Source organism: Dermacentor silvarum, chromosome 9 (assembly GCF_013339745.2).
Source record: "Dermacentor silvarum isolate Dsil-2018 chromosome 9, BIME_Dsil_1.4, whole genome shotgun sequence".
NCBI lineage: Eukaryota > Metazoa > Arthropoda > Arachnida > Ixodida > Ixodidae > Dermacentor > Dermacentor silvarum.
The window spans coordinates 147,155,155-147,175,277 of NC_051162.1; the positions used below are offsets into that span (position 1 = coordinate 147,155,155).

The 20,123-nt window shown below is 44.2% G+C and overlaps 1 protein-coding gene across 12 annotated transcripts in view; it reads right to left on the reverse strand.

The window, feature by feature from the left end:
• Positions 1-20,123, reverse strand: part of LOC119464516 (CUGBP Elav-like family member 2) — a 521,231-nt gene that overhangs the window by 34,066 nt on the left and 467,042 nt on the right. For all 12 annotated transcript variants that reach the window (XM_049655498.1, XM_049655499.1, XM_049655493.1 and 9 more), the window contains 5 exons: positions 12,346-12,403; positions 10,600-10,677; positions 9,201-9,287; positions 8,739-8,798; positions 2,493-2,585 (listed from right to left, as the gene is read on the reverse strand). In XM_049655498.1, coding sequence (XP_049511455.1) covers positions 2,493-2,585; positions 8,739-8,798; positions 9,201-9,287; positions 10,600-10,677; positions 12,346-12,403 — 376 coding nt within the window. The remainder of the gene's footprint in view (positions 1-2,492; positions 2,586-8,738; positions 8,799-9,200; positions 9,288-10,599; positions 10,678-12,345; positions 12,404-20,123) is intronic.

The window sequence follows — 20,123 nt, forward strand, 5'->3', positions numbered from 1 at the left end:
GTGCTGGCTGCTAAGCTGTTACTTCTTACAAGGTTGTTATTACATATGCTGCACATTTCTCTTGAACGATGGAATGTGGGACCTTTTCATGTACATGAGCTTATGGAAATGCATCTCCTTTAGTAAGTCAAGAATGGAGTAAAGTGAAAGAACTGAAAATGCCATGCGGCGGGGAAGCAGCCCAAATGATTCGTGAGAAAAAATATTACAACATGAATACCGTGTGTCTCCAAGTAATATAAAATATCCAAAATTTTTTCAACAATGTGCTATTCCCTTTCCTTATGCAGCGTTACTAATATGGTCATGGAACAGAATTCTTAATACAACTGCTAGTAAAAGTGAAGCGGCAAAATGTCATACATATCCTAACTCCAAATTTAGCATAAGTTCTGCAAGCTAGAATAATACAAAGAAAGTATAACCAAGGGGGGAAAAGAAGGAAGGCTAATTATTAAATAAAACATGCACACAGTCTGCTATTAGCCATGGCAAAATTAAGGGCATCACACGACACATTTAGGAAGGCGTGGGCTTGCTTGTCCTGTCCTGTTTTGTTTACACCGAACCTTAATCTTAAGTGACAAGCGTCCAATCCTCATTCAAAGAGAGTTTAACAACCTGATGCCTTGACTAGATTTAACATCTACTATTTACTCAACCTTTTTCACACAGATGATGAGCAAACTGTTTTTCAATGAGTCAATCCCATCAAAATATATTCTTTCCTTTATGATGCAATCCTATCTTTGCTGCTAAGTCTGTTGCGTTAGAATCAGCAGGATACGAGTTAGATTGTGCATGGAGACTTATAGGCCAGATTTCAAACAGACTCATTTTGTTTCGTTCTTGCTGGCATTTAAAGGAATGAGTGTCTACCATGGAGAATTATTCTGAATTTTTTCAGAACCTTTCTCGATTTGCTGTCAGCACTGAAACGATACCACCTCTGCACCAGTTATTTAGTAGCCTGTCCTCGATTCTCCTCCATGAATTGCACTACCATCACTTCGGCCATCTGCTGTGTCATACTAAATGTGGAAGTTTTTTGTCAGGTTGCCAGCGCTAAACAGCAGTTGGCTCACTCATCTTTAAGGGGAGGTAGGGGGAGGGGAATGAAGGAGATCAGATATCATGTGACCACATGAAATTGGCGAATGTTGATGCCCGCTTTCCTGGTGCAGCCTTCTGGCATGAGTGAAGCACTTTGTATTGTCGGCAGTGGTAGACTCCTCACTCCAACCCTAGCAAATGAACTTTCATCGCAGCTTTACTTTCTCCTCAGACAAGCCCCAGCAACTTTACCAACTTAGTGGCAAGAGGGAAAGAAACTTGGCTACAGCCCAGAGCTATAGCGCTCTGACACATGAGGTCATATTGGCGAAGGAAAGTGCAACGGCATTGGCCACTTGAACAGAGGAGTGTGATACAGGGATGGGGGGAGCAGCTAGCAAAAGGGACACACAGGGACAGCAAATGCCTTAGCAAACACTCGGCGCACTATAATGGGAATGCACAAAAATTTACAGGCATCTACGACAACTGAAGTGAGAGACACTCATATCAGTAAAGATCATTTTAACAGAATATGTTGGTGGGCTGGTTGATTCATGCTTGCAGGTGTAACAAGAGCATACCTTAGACAGGACAAAGAAAAGCAGACTGGGTAAGAGTTATGACACGTTTAGGGGTGACAGTTAATGGAAGCCTTTTATACCTGAAGGAATGAGAATGCTTGTTTCAGTGATGCATCTGTAATGCTGCACAGCAATGAAAATATTTTGTTGAAAAAAATGCTAAGATTTGGTTGCCCCTACGCACTGAAAAGCATTCTTTAAATGAAACAAAAGGAGAGACAAAAATAAAAAATCATGTGCTTGTGCAGTTCAAATCTAGCGCTAATGCAGCTCCACTAATGTGAAACCTGAGGAAGTGGGGAGCAGTGATGCGCAGGTGCTGCAGTAGCACTGGAGGGAGGAGCAATCGAGCGCTTGTGGGGTGGTGGCGCCCTCTCTTGCGCTGCGCTGGTACCAGTACGGCATTTCGGAACCGATTTTAATGAGTTTCTGCTAATTAATGCACTTAAGGCTTGATTATTCCTGTCTTTTATTATTCTGAATCATGTTAGTTTATTTTGAACCAGTTTTGATCAATTCTGCACTTGTTTTGACCCTATTTTGAGCACTTATTTTTGAGCGCGATCACAACAGATCCCACGCGACGGACGCCGACAGCCTGGGTCCCTAAAGTGCTTCGCACTGTAAAAAGTGCCTGTCCTGTGTCTACCTTCTTTTTTCCATTACAAGGTGTACACTTGTTAAACCTGCAAAGCTGACTTTGCAGAAACAGCACTGTCTTGTGCCGCTTGCATGCTTTTTCAATGTGTGCCGTCAACAGTTCACCGAGTGTCTAGCTATGGCTGATATTTATAGCTTCACGAAGCCTCTATTATAACAGCGAAAAAAGAACCAAATAAATGGTGCGGAGCTCACCCGCCGCCGAGAGCCCCGGAATACCGGCAGAGTTGTTTCCACTGCCGGCTGCCGCTAGCGCCGCCAGGTTCTGCACTACCATGGGGTTGATGCCTGCAGTCGGGGAATGAAAATGGAAAAAGAAGAAAAAAAAAAAAAAGGAAACTGCATTCATCGGCACAACATGAAAGATTTCAAAGCACACTTGTGTAGAAACGGTGAGAACCATCTCTGCTTCAACTGATCCCTTAGCTTGTCAATTATTTTGTTTCTCTGACTACAGTCCGAGGGCGATATATGCTTGAATAGGAGAATTTCTGTGCTGCATTTACTATTTAAAGGTGTGAGTTATACAAGGTGCTTTTATTTTTCAAGTTAACCAGTTGGGCTGTCGAGTGGTTGTTAGCCTAGGGATGGTAGTGGTTGCCATCTCAATCTTCAAGAACAATCTTTGAATTTACTGTTCATAGAAAAATGAAGCACATAGCTGATAACTGGCACCTAACTTCAATGCATCTGTGTAGCTGTGCTGAAAATGCCAGAGGCCATTGCGACACACTGCTTGTTGTTCCAACAGCTTTGCGCTGCATGCAAGAACATTTGGCACTTGCAAATCAGAGCAGATATGGATAGGAGGTTCCTATCTTTAGCCAACATTAAGCCCTACAGTCTACAAACTGAGCATGGACAACAAATAGTGGTAAACACTGACGCATTAGTACACTGGTGTTTCCAGTCGTTTCATGTAATTTTTGTGCTTGACACTGCAGCTGCTACCTGGTCATCTGTCATCTGACATCAAAAAGTAAATGCTAGGCGTGTGTAAATATTCAAAACTTTCAAATAATGAATTGAACAGTGTCCTATTCAATTCAGTCTTCGAATTGAATAATCACTATTCGTAAGTGCATATATTTTCCTAATACTTTTAGAATATTTCACAATGGCAACAGCACCCAATTAACCATAGAATTGTAGCAAAAGTATGACAAATTTTTACCCCCGCATGCATAGCATAGACAAAAAACATGAGAACTTGCATAGTAGAGTGGGCTATGTCGCTTAGGTAGCCATACTTTACAGGCTACACAGCGATCACTCGCACTCTCTGAAAGAGTCCTGTGCATGTGAAGAAACTACTTGTCTGCTCCTATAATGCTCTATTTGTGCATTTAACGAACAACACATCATAACGTACTGTGTAATGACAGGAACTTGCCAACTTTAAGAATACCAGGATGTGAACATCGTTTTATAATAAGTGTGATAATGGCTGTTCATTATGTGAAATCTATTTGAAAAGTATTCGATATTCCATTCGATTCACTTCAGACACTATTCACTTTGTATTCGATTCGGTCTCAAAAATCACTATTCACACTCCCCTAATAAATGCCGATTGCTTGGCTGACTGGCTTAATTTTTCTTTGGCTTGCTTTCTTTAGCTTTACAACAAAATAGATGTAGAACCTGCTCTACAGTTTATCAACTCCCAGGATTTGAAGTCCATGACAGAAGTGTACTAAGCTGAAGTGTTGCATGAAAGCAGACATGCACGGTCATCATTGGCTCTTCTGCCATAAAACCCTATTCATCATCACCAAGTATAATAAAACAAAGAAAGCATCAAGTGTAGAGGGCAACAGCAGTAAAACCTACACAGCACGTATTACAATATGTGAAGCATAAGAAAAGTATGTGGTTGCATTAATGACAGCATAGTTTAGCGGATCAGAAAAGTTGAAATTGAAGCCCTGGGTGAATAACAGCATAGGTGGGCAATACTATATACATACGCTCACACCCAACCACAAATATTTTTTTTACAGCTATGCAATGACTTGCATTTATGCTCACAGGAGAGTGAACGTGACGTGCGAGTGAATTCATGACTGAGTGCTGACTTACAGTAAAGACGGTCACATGTCACATTAATAGAAGTGAAATAATGCATTCACTCTGTGAAAGAAAGTCTACTTGGCAAAAGTTATAATTCTGAGCTACATATGCAACCCATTTAGAGTCACTTCACAGTCGATCTTCGTCCCTGTTGGACCAATCTCCATCTGTATACATATAGAATTTAAGGCCTCCACTGCCAATTCATTTCGTGGATCGAACATGATTTGTGTTGGCAGCACCAAATCACAACATGCAGGAGCAAAGCAGGACTAGCTACTTGTAGCACCATTTGGCGACATTGAACCATGTTGTGCTCAATCCACGAGATGCATAAACAACTTGTTCCATTGTGAAGTAACCATAAGAACTGTGCATCAAAGCACAACTAACATCACCAAGAACAGATGGACAAAAAAGATTAGCACACCGTCGACTTCCTTTCGTGATGACAGCTAACGACTGACACATGTTCAAGGAAAATGCATGGCTGTGAGCAAAAATCTAAAGATTAATGGTGCCACGAAAAAAAAAAAATTCTTTTTGCAGCTGGGCATATACCGGTTGGTATCAATACACGCGTTTGTTCGACCAAAGCGATGTACTGAAGAAATTCTACGTTGTGGAGCTGTGCAAGAAGAAATGTTATTTATTGCTGATGTCATAGTCTCCAAACTTTTGCTCGCGATTGTATATGGATCGCATTCATCGCTAAAGTTTTGAAAGAAATATTCAAAAGGTCATTCAAAAGTGAGCAACATAATCTCTGGCAACATGAAAGGGAATCTGCGTTCAAACACCAATTCTTGCAGATGTGCAAGTCAGAACCTCACTCACTGCTATTTGTTACGTTATTATCCTGTTGAAGAATCCCGCTCATGGAACTTTTCCTCATTACAAGCACACACAAGGAAAATTACTGGCTTTGAACCCAAGTCCGGTGTTCCCTTTCATAATGTCAGAGAGTGCACACCTGTTGTACGTCAAAGCTTAGCTGTTGTGCTGCTAGTTAAAAGCCCGACAAACTTACCCTAATCGTTTTATGTTTTTCACACCACAAAACATGAAAAACGACAAGTAGACAAAACACAGGACAAGCCGTGGTGCAGAAACCATGAACATTAACGCAATGCACCAACTATCCTAGCAAGAAGCCCTCTTTTACCCTGAAGCCAGTCCTCTACACCACAGTAAATCTCTGCTCCCATAGTCAATGGCAAAATGGACGTCGACCACAAACAGATTATATTATATATACTGAAACAATACAATAACCCCAGTGAACCACAAATATCCATTGGATGTGCAACAAAAGACCAAATGTCTAAGACATTTAACGACGTCCAGTTTACATCTATAGTATGTTCGACTAGTACGTGGCAGTCAAGGGTCATCCAGAGGACGTCGAATGTCCTTATGATTTGGACATCTCTTGCACATTCAAAGCTCTCGTGCATTGATCATACATTGTGCGCTATGAGTAGATGCACGCACTATGCCCCAGAAATACAAGCAAATTGTCTCTAATGCCTAACAATGGGAAGCTAGGAGAGCAAAAGCATTTAATTAATTATTTTGCAATTTAGCACGACCTTTGCACGCACCGCTGGAGTAACGTTGTAACGTTGCTGCCGGACACCGCACGCAAAAGCCAATACTTTCGCCATTTTTTCGCTATGCTTTCGGTCTCGGTTACGTCATTTTCTTTCTCCCAGACCACTTTTTGTCAAAGCCTCAACTTCAGCTACCTTCCCACATCGTAAGGAGTGAGCGGTGACCGAGCAAGACGCCTCAGGCGAGAGGGTGTGGCCTGTGGAGAGGAGGTTGCGAGAGGTGAAGCGGTGGGGAGGGTAGAGGGTGCGCACTCTCACCTGGGTTAGTGAGCTGGGCAGACATGTGGCGATCGGCTGTCAGTACCAGGCAAGAGGGAGGAAAGGGCTGATCGGGGAGCGCGGTCGGGTGCACTACGTGGGTCGCAGCAGCAGCAGCAGCAGCAGCATCGCGTGTGAGCGCGCGCAACACCGCATCCCACAGAGGAAGCAGCCACAGCCAGGGGGGAGGAGGAGCGAGCAGCACCACACACGCCAAGTGGGAATGGAGAGGGGAAGGGGCGAGGGAGAGGTGACGAAACAAACAAGGGACAAAAAAAAGGAAGAAAAAAAAAAACGGGAGAAAGAAACGGAGGAGTGGGACAATGTGGGGGAGTGGGGACGGGGTGAGGGCAAAAAAAATTTTTTTTTTGTAGGTGCTACAGGAAGAGGTACACATGCTCTTTCTGCTGCTTCTGAGCTTCCTTGTCACTTTTTTTTTCCCTTTCTTAACTAAGGCAAGACCATTCTGGAGGAGTGGGTTGATAAGCCAAAAGCCAAACAAAAAGTATTGCGATGAGCATCGTCCCTAGCCAATCTGCGTGACCTCTTCTTAATGTAAATAAAGGGTCTAAATTACTCATCGCTGAGCCTCTCCTTTGTTTCCAAAACAAAATGTCTTCCTTACTGCTTAAACTGATCATCAAAGCAAAAATGCCTCTTTCTTATTATTAGAGTATAATGCTGACCGACGTATTCTAGCATCTGACCTGCCTCACTGAAGTAGTGTGCCTGTGTTTCACTTGCTTGTGCCCTTGGCACCTAGGCGTCAAAGCAAGTTGACCGTCACTATCACCACCAGCCTGTAAGTCCGACTGCAAGGACGAAAGCTTCTCCCAGAAATCATCAGTTACAGCTGTCTTGCATCAGCTAATACCACCCTATGCCTACAAATTCCTTAATGATATTTTTTGTCTAACCCTCTAACAAATGAAACAATTTTTAAAAAAATGAACGAAGACAGACATGTGCAACGAATAATGCTCATCGATACACTAAAAACAGTGCCCGGCTAGCATTTTTGTTGATTCTCTGAAGCTACACAAACGTGATAGAAATGTAAGACAGGTTGCCCTGCCCTTTTAAATTACTCAAATAGAAACTTGTCCCTTCTGATCAAAGCAAATGAAACGTACAGCACACCACGGGAGAAAAAAAAAAAAAAAAGCAACAGAATGCGCACATGCAGCAGGAAGGCATGACCCAGACCAAAATATAAATACCACATGCAGCAACATGTTAGCATGCACACCCTTGAATCTAGGTTAAGTGGTGCACAAGTGAATGTGGAACAAAAGCACGAGTCCGCTTGCAAGGGAACAAAGCTGCAGTGAACACACCAGGACACACAACCTTGGCCAATTAACAGCGAGTGCCCAAACTATTATAAAAGCAGCTTTCTATAGATGGTAGGTGAATTCAAGAGCATCAGGAAGACTGTGACATTCAAGTGTCGCTCTCTGGGCCTTTCGAGTTTATGTTTGAGTTGCATCACACAAACAGCAACTTGCTCTCCAATCATGGAAACCATTCAGATCAGATCAATTACCACAAATCATGTAACGAATAACAGTACAACGAATATCAGATATAACCAAGGTATTTTTATGTCGGATGTGACTTCGCAATAAATGAGGTTCGACTGTACTAGGGTTGGTAGGAACTTTCGTGGGGCAAAAATTGAAGCGTTTCTAAGGTCTTCCAATGCCCTAACAAAGCATTTTGGAGAAATAAAAAGCTACATTACCAGTGTTCTTTTTTTGGTATGCTACCTACCAGAAATGTAACACTGTTGTCAAAATGAGGAAGCTTATTGCACGCAAACAAAAAACCTACACATACAAAAAAAAAAAGGTTTAGCAAACAAGTGACTGCAAACTATTGTGACACGTACACAAACTGTGCCAACTGATTTCGAACCACCACTAGGTGACAACCAAAATTTGGCTGATGCAGTTTTGTGGTTTAGAACAGAAAGTCGGTGAATTGTGCACCCTAAATTTAGAGCACCAACCAGAAACTATGAACTTATGTGTTTATTGCAGCTGGGTAGTTCTAAACTTTGCTAATGCAAACAATCATTGCATGATGTTGATGGCAGCAAGAACATGCACATTTAGCCATTGTCAATTAGCAAGGAAGGAACTTGCTTTAACTTTAGTACAGTCAAACAATGTTTTGCACTAATGCACCTTACAATACTAAACTCTGACCATGTTCCCTCAACCTCCGCAGCTGGTCGACAACAATTATGGCATGCCTTGTAAGTAAAATACTTAATGTGGCTATCCCTACAACATGATGCTGCTTTAATGTGACCAAGTTTTTTTCATATCACTGGGAAATCTGTAGCACAAAAGAATGTCACAGTCCCCTTTTCCTTCTCATGATCACCCGAGGTGTACGATTGTAGCAGATGAACTGCACTATCAACAAAAGCTCCTCACATGAGAAGATGAAGTTTCTGGAACAAATAACCAGAATAATAAAATTTACTCACCTGGACTATTGGCTAGGTTTGCAAGTGCAGCGAGGCTTTGTAAATTCGCACAGCTGAGGTCTGAAAATTGAAACACACAATTGAGCATATGGAACGACACTCGCTTATGCCTAAAAAAGGCTCCCCTTAGATTCGTGCTCCCACTGCCAATGCACATTCAGACAAATTAGCCTAACTGACATCGCCACCTACTCAAAGAATATGAGCTAACCTAATCACTTTCCAGCAGGCCCTATGTATACTATTTCCTCAAGGCAAGATATGCAGCCCAGCTCTCTCAGAATCTCGCCATCTCAGAGTATGTTGAATTTCTCAGCACAGTGAAGCTGCAGTCAGAAAAACTGCACATATACAAGCAGGAAATCTGACTACCGGGCTGCGGAAATGTTTTTCTCCGATCCTGTGGTTCGTAAACTTGTGATGCCGACTGTACAAGTGGGGACAATGGAGGGTGCTGCTCACCGGTGGAGTTGTTACCAGAGCTGGGCAAAGCCAGAGCGCTGGTGACTCCCTGCCCCGTGAGACCCTGGAGACCGAGCGAGTTCAGCCCTGCATGGCCCAAGGTGACATCAGACACACACACACACTAAATAAAAAATGTGACAATGCTTTGTGATTGACAAATTCAAGCTTTGAAGGCAAACCTCTACAAAACATTCAAGAGACTGTTCCACAAGGGCACATTCTGATATTACCTGTTACCTTGGAACTTGAAAGTGCAGTGTGCATAGTCGAGGTGCCAAATTTAGCCCTTGAGTACTGTAGTTGCACGAGCCCAATGATAAACATTATCGTATTCAAATTATATAAGTTGCAAAGAAATGAAAAGGAGATTCTAAGAATGGTGCAGGCTCAGTGATTTCACACATATATCTATGCAATTTGTTGACTAAGATTTTGATATTTCTTTATTGAATAATTATAGATCAAACTAAGTGAACAGGACTGCACTCAGGAGCTCCGCAAGTGTACTTTGAGGGTGGGGGCAAGTGCCGGGGCCCAATTCACCTACAGAAACTTTTTTTCTTATGAGACCAATGCTAAACTTACAGAGAAGGCTCAGCCCTCAGGGCTGGTGGTGAGGCAGTGCCCCTTGCAATAACAAAACCTGTTGGAGCGCTCAATCCCACTTTTAAACGATTTAAAAGTGCAAAAACCTGCCAGCTGCCACAAACGCTTCACAACGCTGATGTCGGCAAGCATGTCCTTTCTTCGAGTTAGAACGCTATCGCTACAGCACAATCATCATTTCATCGGCCACGGAGGTTCACTAAACAGGCTGCACGTATTAGCTGCAATTGTCAGCTCGCAAAAATGAGCACCCACGTGTTCCTCTCACACTGATTATTTTTTAAATGTCGATACACTCTAACATGAACAGCACGGGTCCAACGCGAGGAGTTCCATAAGTGAGCCAGGCACAGGGTTTAAGATGACAAATTGCACAACAATACAATTGTGCTCACCATTTCTGCATGAATGTACACTTCTTGCAAATAGCAGACTGTGCCATGTTAAGATGGCAACAAAAATACAGAAGAAAATGTAGTCCAACAGTGTGTTAACATGGACCAATATAACACAACATGGGGCCATTGCGGTCCAGTGTATGGTTATATTAGTCCAAGACACAGGTCAGATTGTCACATTATGGCCTCCATCGGCTGAACAATATCACAATGCAAAATTACTCTGCCAACGGAAAAAGAAAGCCGATGAATGTGCTTTTCTCTAAGTTTTAGGTGGACGCATTCATTGACGTCACAGTAGGCTAGCTTGCGAAGGTCAGCTGCCAAAAACCATGTTCCTTCCTAAGCCCTTTCCTTCCTATAGGGCTTCAACATTCTGCATCCCTGCCCACCTGTGCTGGAGTTGTTGGCCGATGCCTGAGCTGCCGCTAGGGCTGCCAGTTGCTGCTGCACATTCAGGGATCCAAGACCTGGGCAAACAAAAGCACAAGATTTAGCCCCAACTTCGTGGCAAAACACTTAGTCACTGTACAGCCAAGAACACTTGACCAATATACGAGGCATTTCTTTTTATGCAGAAAACCTGAAAAAGCAACGTGTCATAGCTAGGGCCCTGTCATTTTTGCTGATACTATGTGGTTAGGCAGACATTAGCAGGGAAAAAAAATCTCATCATTAATTTAGCTCATAAACTAAAGTATGCTAATTAACTTCCTAATTTCTAACTTTAGGACACATGTTGCAATGACGTAACTGAAGCGGAGCAGCAGTGAAGTCATGCCTGCTTAGCACAAATCCCAAGACTACATACGGCTTTCGAGATATCCGTCCCCAAAATCTGCTAATACCTTAGCATTCCAGTTATGATCATCATAAACTGTTAGAGGCACGCTTTTGTCAAAATGTTAACTGGAACGTCAATGTATTTCTTAGCACACTCTGAGGTCGCATGATCTAGACCCCCAGACAACTTAGATACAGGCACATCCTTGCACACTTTCATCGTCAGCCAATTTTATGTCCACTGCAGGACAAACAATTACCCGTCTTGCACTTCTTCTTTCTGGGGTTTTACGTGCCAAAATCAGTTCTGATTATGAGGCACGCCGTAGTGGAGGGCTCCGGAATAATTTTGACCACCTGGGGTTCTTTAACGTGCACTACAACGTTACCCGTCTTGCACAACATTTTGTATAAATACTGTTGTTAGGACAGACACCATGGTTATCTGTATCGTGGAGAGACAAGCTGAATACTTTCCATTGTGCCTTATAAAACTTGCCCAACAAAAACAAGCCAGAGAGCTTTGGATGAAACTATAGTTGATGCAAGTGGCTTCTGTATGCCAAAAAGGGGCCCTACAGTCTTCTGAAGGAATAGCCACGGTGGGTCTGCACAGTTGTTACGAGGGCCCAAAAAGATGAGGGTTAAAGTAAGTTCAATGTCCCTTGTTGCACACACTATAGGAAAAACAAACTGCATGTGAGGAAGTGAGTTTACAAGATTTTTTGTAACCTTCTCGGCGCCTTAAATTAGAAACGTGCTTCCAATAGTCGGTAGAATTTAATTTTTCTCTCTACTGCAACAAAGAGGTTTATTGCCAACAGGTGCCCAGTGAGAGCCTCTCTGCATTTCACAAGTGGCACAACCTATATACCACACTACTGTACTTCTTCCAATAAAAGTTGGTTGACAGTCAGCGCGTTAGTGCTGTTGTGTTTACTTTTTGTCATTGTCCAATTGTGCTTCTTGAATATATGTACACCCGGCGACAAAATATTACAGACCATGAAATCTGAGAAAATATTGAATATCTCCACAGCCTCGCAAAGCAGCCTAGTAATTTGTATTTCGGGCCTCAACTAGAATATGCTAGCAACATTGTCGCATACAGTTTTACTGGCTACTGCCACAGGCTGCTCGAGAATTGAACATTTTCATGAGATCCCGCGGTCCGTAAGCTTTTGTCGCTGGGTGTACCTTCAACATGACTGAACCAACTTGCCCAACTAAAGCAGTTGCTTCCCGAGCTACTAGAAGGAAACATCATATGCAATTCTTTTCATAACACCTGCATTCATTACATGTAATGCTAAAACAACTGAAAACAAGAAAAAATGGGGAAGCGATTCACTCACCACTGCTCAGCTGCGGAAGATTGGCAAAGCCTGGAAACGCGCCTGCCTGAGCAGCTTGCTGCAAAAGACAAGATCATTGAATAAAAAAAGTTAGGAAATTCAAGCTGTGGGAAAAGAGAGCAAGAAGTATCGATTAACATACGCAGGAGAACTGTGCAGCTTTCAACAACTACACATCATAGACAATGACCAGTTGTAATTACGGTGACTAAACTTTGCATATAGCGCAGCGATTCATTTAAGGACATGAAGTGATGACGTACTCAACGAGTATCTGTGAAAAACCAATGAAATTATTTTAATAGTCGAAGACCTCGCTAAGTATGGCAAAATGATTTCTCTGGCTCTGTGCTGTCCATGTTAATACCCTTCTCATGAATTGTGAGATCTCCTTGATTGGAATTTATGCTTTATTGGGTAGGGGATAAAATACATTCCTTTTGATTTCCTCATTCCACCTTGTTGCGGGTCTATAAATGTCCAGTGCATTGTGGCTTGAACCACAACGGGTGAGCTATGAGGTGGCATTGAGTGCAATACAAATTGCCATTTTTGCTGTAAAATGGCTGCGTATAAAGACAGCAGTGAGCAGCCATGTCTACTCCTTATACCTCAGATGCCAACGTGAAAGTATGTTCAAGGTGGACAGTGGGGGCTATTTACGGGACTGAAAAAAAAAAAAGAAAACATCAGCACTCAGCATTACCAGGCAGTCTGCCACGGAAGTATTAGCTTTCACTTCCTCTTCCTGGGGCACTGAGTAAATTAACACAAAGCTCAATGTGAACGGTGCATGCTGGCCTCACTATGAGAGCACACCATTTGATGGGCAATGCACACACTCAAACTGGTTGAACACAAGCACACGTGTCTCAAGCTCAGTAGTACCTAATTTTATTGCCCATCTATACTAAACCTTTCTACCTTCAGTGTTGAAGACAATCCCACATTCATGGTCTTACTGGGCATGAAATCAACACGTCTGCTCACATAGTAAGATTGCAGTCAATCCAGATGCTGCTGCTTGCCACCACACCTACAGCTGTGCCACCTCTCATGATTGACCAAGCATAGTCAGCCTTTTTCATGAGAGCTCATGCTTGTGGCATTTTGCCAGCCAATGATGCCATGCGAGTTAGTTAGAGACGCATACGAAGTCATCTTTCTTTTATGGCCCAGAGTCAAATGAGGTGAGATCATCTTCACCAGCTGAGATAGTAACAGGGTGGTGTAGGTAAATGTCAATAGATAAGGCAATAGTGTGATATGCCAACTCAGTAATGTTTGTTTTGTTTTTCACTAGTCTGAGCACATACATCACTTCTTTTTGCAGCTTGTTCTCCGTGCGAGGCCAGCATGCTTCACAACCAGAAAAAAGGACCACAGCAGCAAAGCTTTGGTGATCTGACCAGAAATAGTGCCTTCGACATGACATGACCAACGTCAATAGGACAAATCCTAAAAAGATGAAGTCATGGAGCTACTGAAGACCAACTGCTCGTAAATATTTCATGGTAAGCGTTCATAACATGTGTGTAGCAGCTGGCTCTTGTTCTTTTCCCTACATTTCTGACTAAACAATATGGTATTTTTGCGCATTCATTACTTTTATAAACTTGCTAACTTCTCTTGCAGACATCTGTGCGACGTAGCATGGTGTAATTTTTCTTCCTTTTAACCTCACTCATTTTCTGTTCTGCAGAGGTGTAATAACAAAAGTAAGGAGTGAAGGTGCCTCAAGTACTTTCACTTGGGGCCCCTCAAGAGGAAAAAGTAAATAAAAAATTGTGAACACCTTAAAAGCAAGCGGACCGAGCGGAGGCTTATAAATCTTGCCTAGAGTTTAACCACACTGCTACGTCAGCACATAATTGCATTACAGAACCGGAAAAACCCATTCCCCCCGCAGCAGAGTTTCATGGAAGCCACTAAAAGAAAGACATTTACTGAGCCAGCCGAGGTGGAAGACGTAATTCACGTAGGCTTAAAACAAACACGGCCACCGCGAATATCCGCTGCAATAAAATCTACGTTAGCTGCTTTGTGCAGGAGCGCACATTCAGGGAAGCGCTGTCAGGCTATAACTGAAGAATTGGGGGGTGGGTACAGTGAGCAAAAAGGAGCAAGATCACAGCCGAGCACCTTTAATCACGTGAAAGGGCAATTAATCACAATTCTGCGGCTCGCGGCCCCCTTCGCACAATATTTGCGTTTGCTACGTCGGGCATTTCTCGCTCGAGTACAAAATATATCCAGGGCCGCGTTGTTCGTCGCTTCGCGGAAGGCGCGCCGCCGACCAGAAATCGAGTCAAGATTTATCGCCCACCTCGCGGAATTTGACCCGAATCGGCGAAAAATAAAAAAAAATAAAAATAAAAAGAAAGAAAGAGAGAAAAGCTACGCTAGGCTAGGCGCACTGGCATCGTTAAAGAGCGATATTGCCGAAGGGTTGCAAGAAAAGGACAACAAATCAATGAACTCGCGGGAACAGCGACGTTACGCGCTTAATCTGGGATCCGTCAGGCGCGATCGAACGGGGAAAAGCGCTGCGGCACGACGCAGCGTTTTAATTCGGTGCAGCCGCGCCAGTGCGGGGAACAAAAAACAAAAGCCAGCTGCGCGAAGACGTCGGCGCAAGAAAGTAGTTCCGTGCACTCAAGGCAAAAAAAAAAAAATGCCTCTAGATTTGCAACGGCTATAATGACGGCGTAATAATAGACAAACGACGTCGAAGCGGCTTCTTCCGCACTGTAACGTGTGACGTACTGTAACGAACACGAACGTTGCTTGCGATAGCAGCCGGCGTCTGCAGGAACGCACACGCGGAAGGTTTGCGGTAAATCGGCGCACTCAATAAGAGCCCATTATTATTACTCTCGCGGGATGAAACGCGCACTGTAGCACTTCGTGCCTTGCCGAAATAAGCCGCAATCCGAAAATATAGCCCGCCTGACTTGTCTAAGGCAAAAGCTTGATATTCAGGCAAGCGGCACCGGCGGAGGGATACACCAAGTCCTGGGGTGAGGAAAGGTGCACGCAACTATAACGTAAAAAAAAAAGTTTTTTTTTTTTTTTTTTTTTGCGTGCTTAGCTTCAAAACAGGGAAACGCGCCTAATCGTGACAAACGACTGCCGAAGCGCGTTAGCCGCTTACGCCGATATATATACCGACGGATCCCCGGAGGCATCTGGGGCGCAGCCGCTTTTTTCGAGTTTGTATTGCACGCAGCTTATCAGCTAACAAGAAACAAATGATCTCCCTTCGCTACGGCGACACTACGTAAGAAACAGGAGGAAAAAAAAAAACGAAAAAAAAAAAAAACGCGAGAATGGAGCACACAGCGTGAGCTTGGAACACAATTCGCGAGCGGCTCGCAGGTTAACAAAGTCTCAGCCGCGTTTCCTTGGAAGACGTTGTGCTGCGCCGCTTTAGCGATTTTTTACCGGCTCTCGAGAAAATGATGAAAAATTGGTGGGAACGAAACGCAGCGGGCCTCTTCCGTATTTACTTCCGGCAGTGTGGTCAGAGATAGGGAGCCACATGCGAAGCGAAGAGTGCAGCATGGACGTAGGTTCTGTCGTTCGGCGGGGCTTCGCTGCGAACGTACACGGTCCCTTCATTTCTGTCTCGAGCGACGGAACGCTGGGCTGCTGAACGAATAATCGTACACAGGGTGTTTCAGCGAACACTTTCAAAAAATTGTAAATGTTACGCGCGGCAGGTGGATGAGTTGGTCTACTCGAAGAGGCGTAAATTAATTGCACGAGAAAATTGAAATGCATAATCGATTAATTAACAGAAATTAACTAATGAAGTTTTCAATAATTACTTTATGGCCCCCATTGCAATTGACAATTTCTATACCTTTACGAAAGCTTATTCAGCACTATTTGGAACGGCTGACAGTCCTGCATGTGATGTCTGCGGATGCGAGGAGAACATTGACCGCTCATTCTACCGCTGCCCTCAATTTGAAGCAGAAAGACAGTCTATGATTACCGCATTCAGGAAACTGGATGATCGTCCTCCGAGTGAACAGATTAAACTAGAACACCGTCCCCACATATCATCGGCTCAGAAGGCAGTGAAGGCACTTTTGTGCTTTCTGAGAGCGTCTGGTTTGTACGAGCGCCTTTGTCATCGCACCCACAGAGTGTAGGTAGTGCAATTTAGGTTCGATAACGAGTTCATTGGCGATTGTCGTCTCGTCAAAATATCTTGGCCGGTAATTGAACCTACATATAATTTGTTTCGAATTACCGCTTCTAATAAACTGAAACGGCAGCCGCCGCTAAAGCAGCGCGGTACACAAGCCATACTTTGAAGCGATCCACTCCATTTTCCGTTCTTTTTCGCCTACTGTCACTGGCTCTAAATAAAGCGCGTTTCCATGCTATCGCAGGGATCGTCCGCTCGGCGCGAAGGATATGATAAGAACAGAAAATCAAATCAGAATGTCCCAAAATACGCGCTCTGGAGCCGTACTTTGTAACGATCCATTTCATCAACCATTTCTTTTCGCTCTTCGTGATTTGCCCGGAGGCAATTAACCGCGCCACGCGCCGTTATCACTTGTAGATCTATCTCACGGCGCGACGCGCGTCAAGATAACAATGGCAAATACAACACAACGTTACAGAATTCGGCTCCTGCACGGTCGAATCTTAATTATAACGATTCTTCGTTTCAAGTTATTTTTGCCTTCACTCATTGGCTCGCGCAAAGCCGAGTCCCCGCCATCGCCTCGATCGGTCACTCGTCGGAACGGACGATAAAAGAAAAAGATACAATCGGATTAAAAAACGGCCGCCGGTGGTGCCTTATTTTGTAAAGATCAATTTATTTGTCGCTCTTTTCGCCCTCCGTAATTGGCTAGGACGCGGCTTGGAGGCAGCCGCGCCGCCATATTCGCTGCAAATCGGCCACACGACGCAACGCACGATAATAAATTGAGGGGAAAAAAATCAAATTGAATCTTACAAAGTACGGGCTCTCCGGGCCGTAATTTTGTAGCGATTCGTTTCATTCTCCATTCTTTTAACCCTTTGTCGTTCAATCGCGCAAGGCCACGCCCCATGCTTATCGCAGTATCAGCCATTCGGCGGTATTTGATAACGATAGCGCACTCGACAAATAGAATCCTCACAAAATACGGCCCCTATTACCGCACCTATACGTACGAGCCAGAGGGAATGAAGGAGAACGCCGATAGAAAGAAAGAAAGAAAGAAAGAAAGAAAGAAAGAAAGAAAGAAAGAAAGAAAGAAAGAAAGAAAGAAAGAAAGACGAGGATGTCATGCGATATATATAAACGAAAAGGCGCGAAAAAGCGCGGAAAAGCGCGGCGTGACGCCATAAAAAGGCATGCGTTCCGGCGCTGCTTTCTCTTGGGCGGCCAGTTAGCGGCTGGCCGTGTGGGCTCATTAATTCCGATTGAAAAAGCACGTTCCCGCGTAGAAAAGTTCCGAGGATTTTCTGTTCCATATATTTTTACCCCCGGAGGAACTACCCACGTCTAGTGACATTTTGTTTCCCCTTCCGAAAAGAAATAATGATGACGAATAGAAAAAGACAACCGGCGGCTTTCATTTTCTCTTTGACAAAGGCACCGCGCGCGGCCCACGGACAGCATATAAAACGCGCTATTGTTCTAAAGAGCCGTCGCCGCTCGTGGAAACGATATTGTCACAAATAATCGGCCGAATGAAGAGGACACGCCAAGCCTGAAAAAAGGCACAAAAAAAAAATCATTTTCGCGCGCTTACTATTTTTTTTTTTTTACTGTTTCAAACACCACCGTTTCGTCTTTTCATCGCGCCTTCTCTCGTCACCAGAATTGCAGACGATTCCTCTTTTGTTCTCGCAGATTCGTCTGCACTGCGTGCGCCCAAAGGATAAAGCAATGGGCGCAAGAAGAAACATTTATGTTAGAAGAGAAGAAGAAAAAAAAAAAAGCCCAAGAAATAAAAGATAAAAAAAAAAGAAAAAGCAACGACTAAGCGCATCTCCTCGTCGCAACGCAAGAAAATTCGAACACTGAAAGAGCCAATACATGCAGCGCGGTTCCGCTGAATGCTCGACGCGCGAAAGCGCGACGCTGCTGTTGTCGCCGTCTGCAATCTTTCTGGCGCTCGTCTGCGGCAAATCGCCCTTTGTTTTCGTCGTCTGCTAAACCGCTCGCTTTGCAGACGACAGTAAGAAAGAAATAAAGAACAACGCCAAGTACAAACATACGCACACGCGAGAAGGAACAAGCACGAATTAAATAAAGAACGAACCAGCCGTCGACCCTACGCCCAGTCCCGGCTTCAAACCCCCCTCTTCAATACATTGTTATACTCTCTCGGAAACCCGCTGTCTGCGGTTCTTTTGGCATTCCCGGGGTGGAGAGAGAGAGAGAGAGAGAGAGAGAGAGAGAGAGAGAGAGAGAGATGCGCACAGTTCTTGTTATTGGTCCAGTTGGAAAAACGCGAGCCTTCGGCGGCGGCCGCGCGGCGACAGGACGCGGGGCCTTAATTAAGAGTCGGCTGGTCTCTCTGGTGTTCCGCTGCTAATGAGCAGATAACGGCTGCCGCGCATCGCCGTCCCCTGAACAGACGACGCCCCCCCTTCTCCCCAATCTCGTACCTTCCCGCTCCCGCACTTTCCCCATTCGGCATCGTAATGCGAGCGCCCGAACGAACGAACGCAACCAAGGGACCGACCCATACAATAAGCGCTTGCACAGGCTCGTCTGTACGGCACAACAAGAGCGTTGTTCCAGGCGGAACATATCCACCACCTCTCTCTCCACGTCTCACTCTACTCCGTCTCTCCTCTGTATGTGCACTCGCTCGTTCCGACCATTCAGAGCCCCATCGCGAAAAAAAAAAAAAAAAAAAAAAAAAAAAAAAAAAAACTGCAGGAAGAAGGGCGCCGAGACCGGCGCGATGAATAGGCCGCACAACCGCAAAAACTCATTACGGACGTTCCCGCTGCAATCTGGCCCCATATATATATATATATATATATATACATGCGTGGCATGAAGTGTTTTCATCGTATGCCTTTCTTCTCTTTTATCCTTTCCTTCCCAAGGCACATTGCTCCACTTTAGCTTTCTCGCCTACTAACCGAAATTTTTCCAACGTTGCCTTAATTTTCTCGGCTAAATAAGTAAATAAACCGAAGAGCGCATAGCGCCCCTTTATCGACTAAAGAAACAGGACGTTCCCTTGAGGAGATAACAGCGCCGAAGAGCACCGCGGTTTTTTTTTTTTTTTTTTTTTCCCGTTGCGCAACAGACTGCATGCACGGGTGCTGCTTCCAATTTAACAGCCAGACGGCGAACGAACAACTTCTCAAGTTAGTTGAAAAGTTAGGAACGAGTTTGTTGAGCAAGAATCGCAAAATGTGACCAATCACATTCCGCTATAGAGATATAATAAATTAACGTAAAAAAAAAAGATGTTGAGCGAGGCGCATCGCTTTGTTCACCGTTCACTTCCACTCATGCGAGTGACGCAACAAGTCCCGGCGCGCGTTCTTTCGCCAATGCGTTACATACAGAATGTGGAGAGGCTGCGACGAAACCGAGGAATATGCTCATTCTATAGTCATGACGTCACGCGTGATGACCGACGCTTGGCGCCTTTTTTTACAGCGACGCTGTTTATGGCTATAGGGCTCTGTGGATTTTTCATGTGCGTAAGCAAAACCTCAGGTCCCTCGCGAACGCGCTCGTGCCACTGCTCGCGCGTTAGTCGTCGTCTTCTTCCACAGCTAGCTCGCCGGCGTCC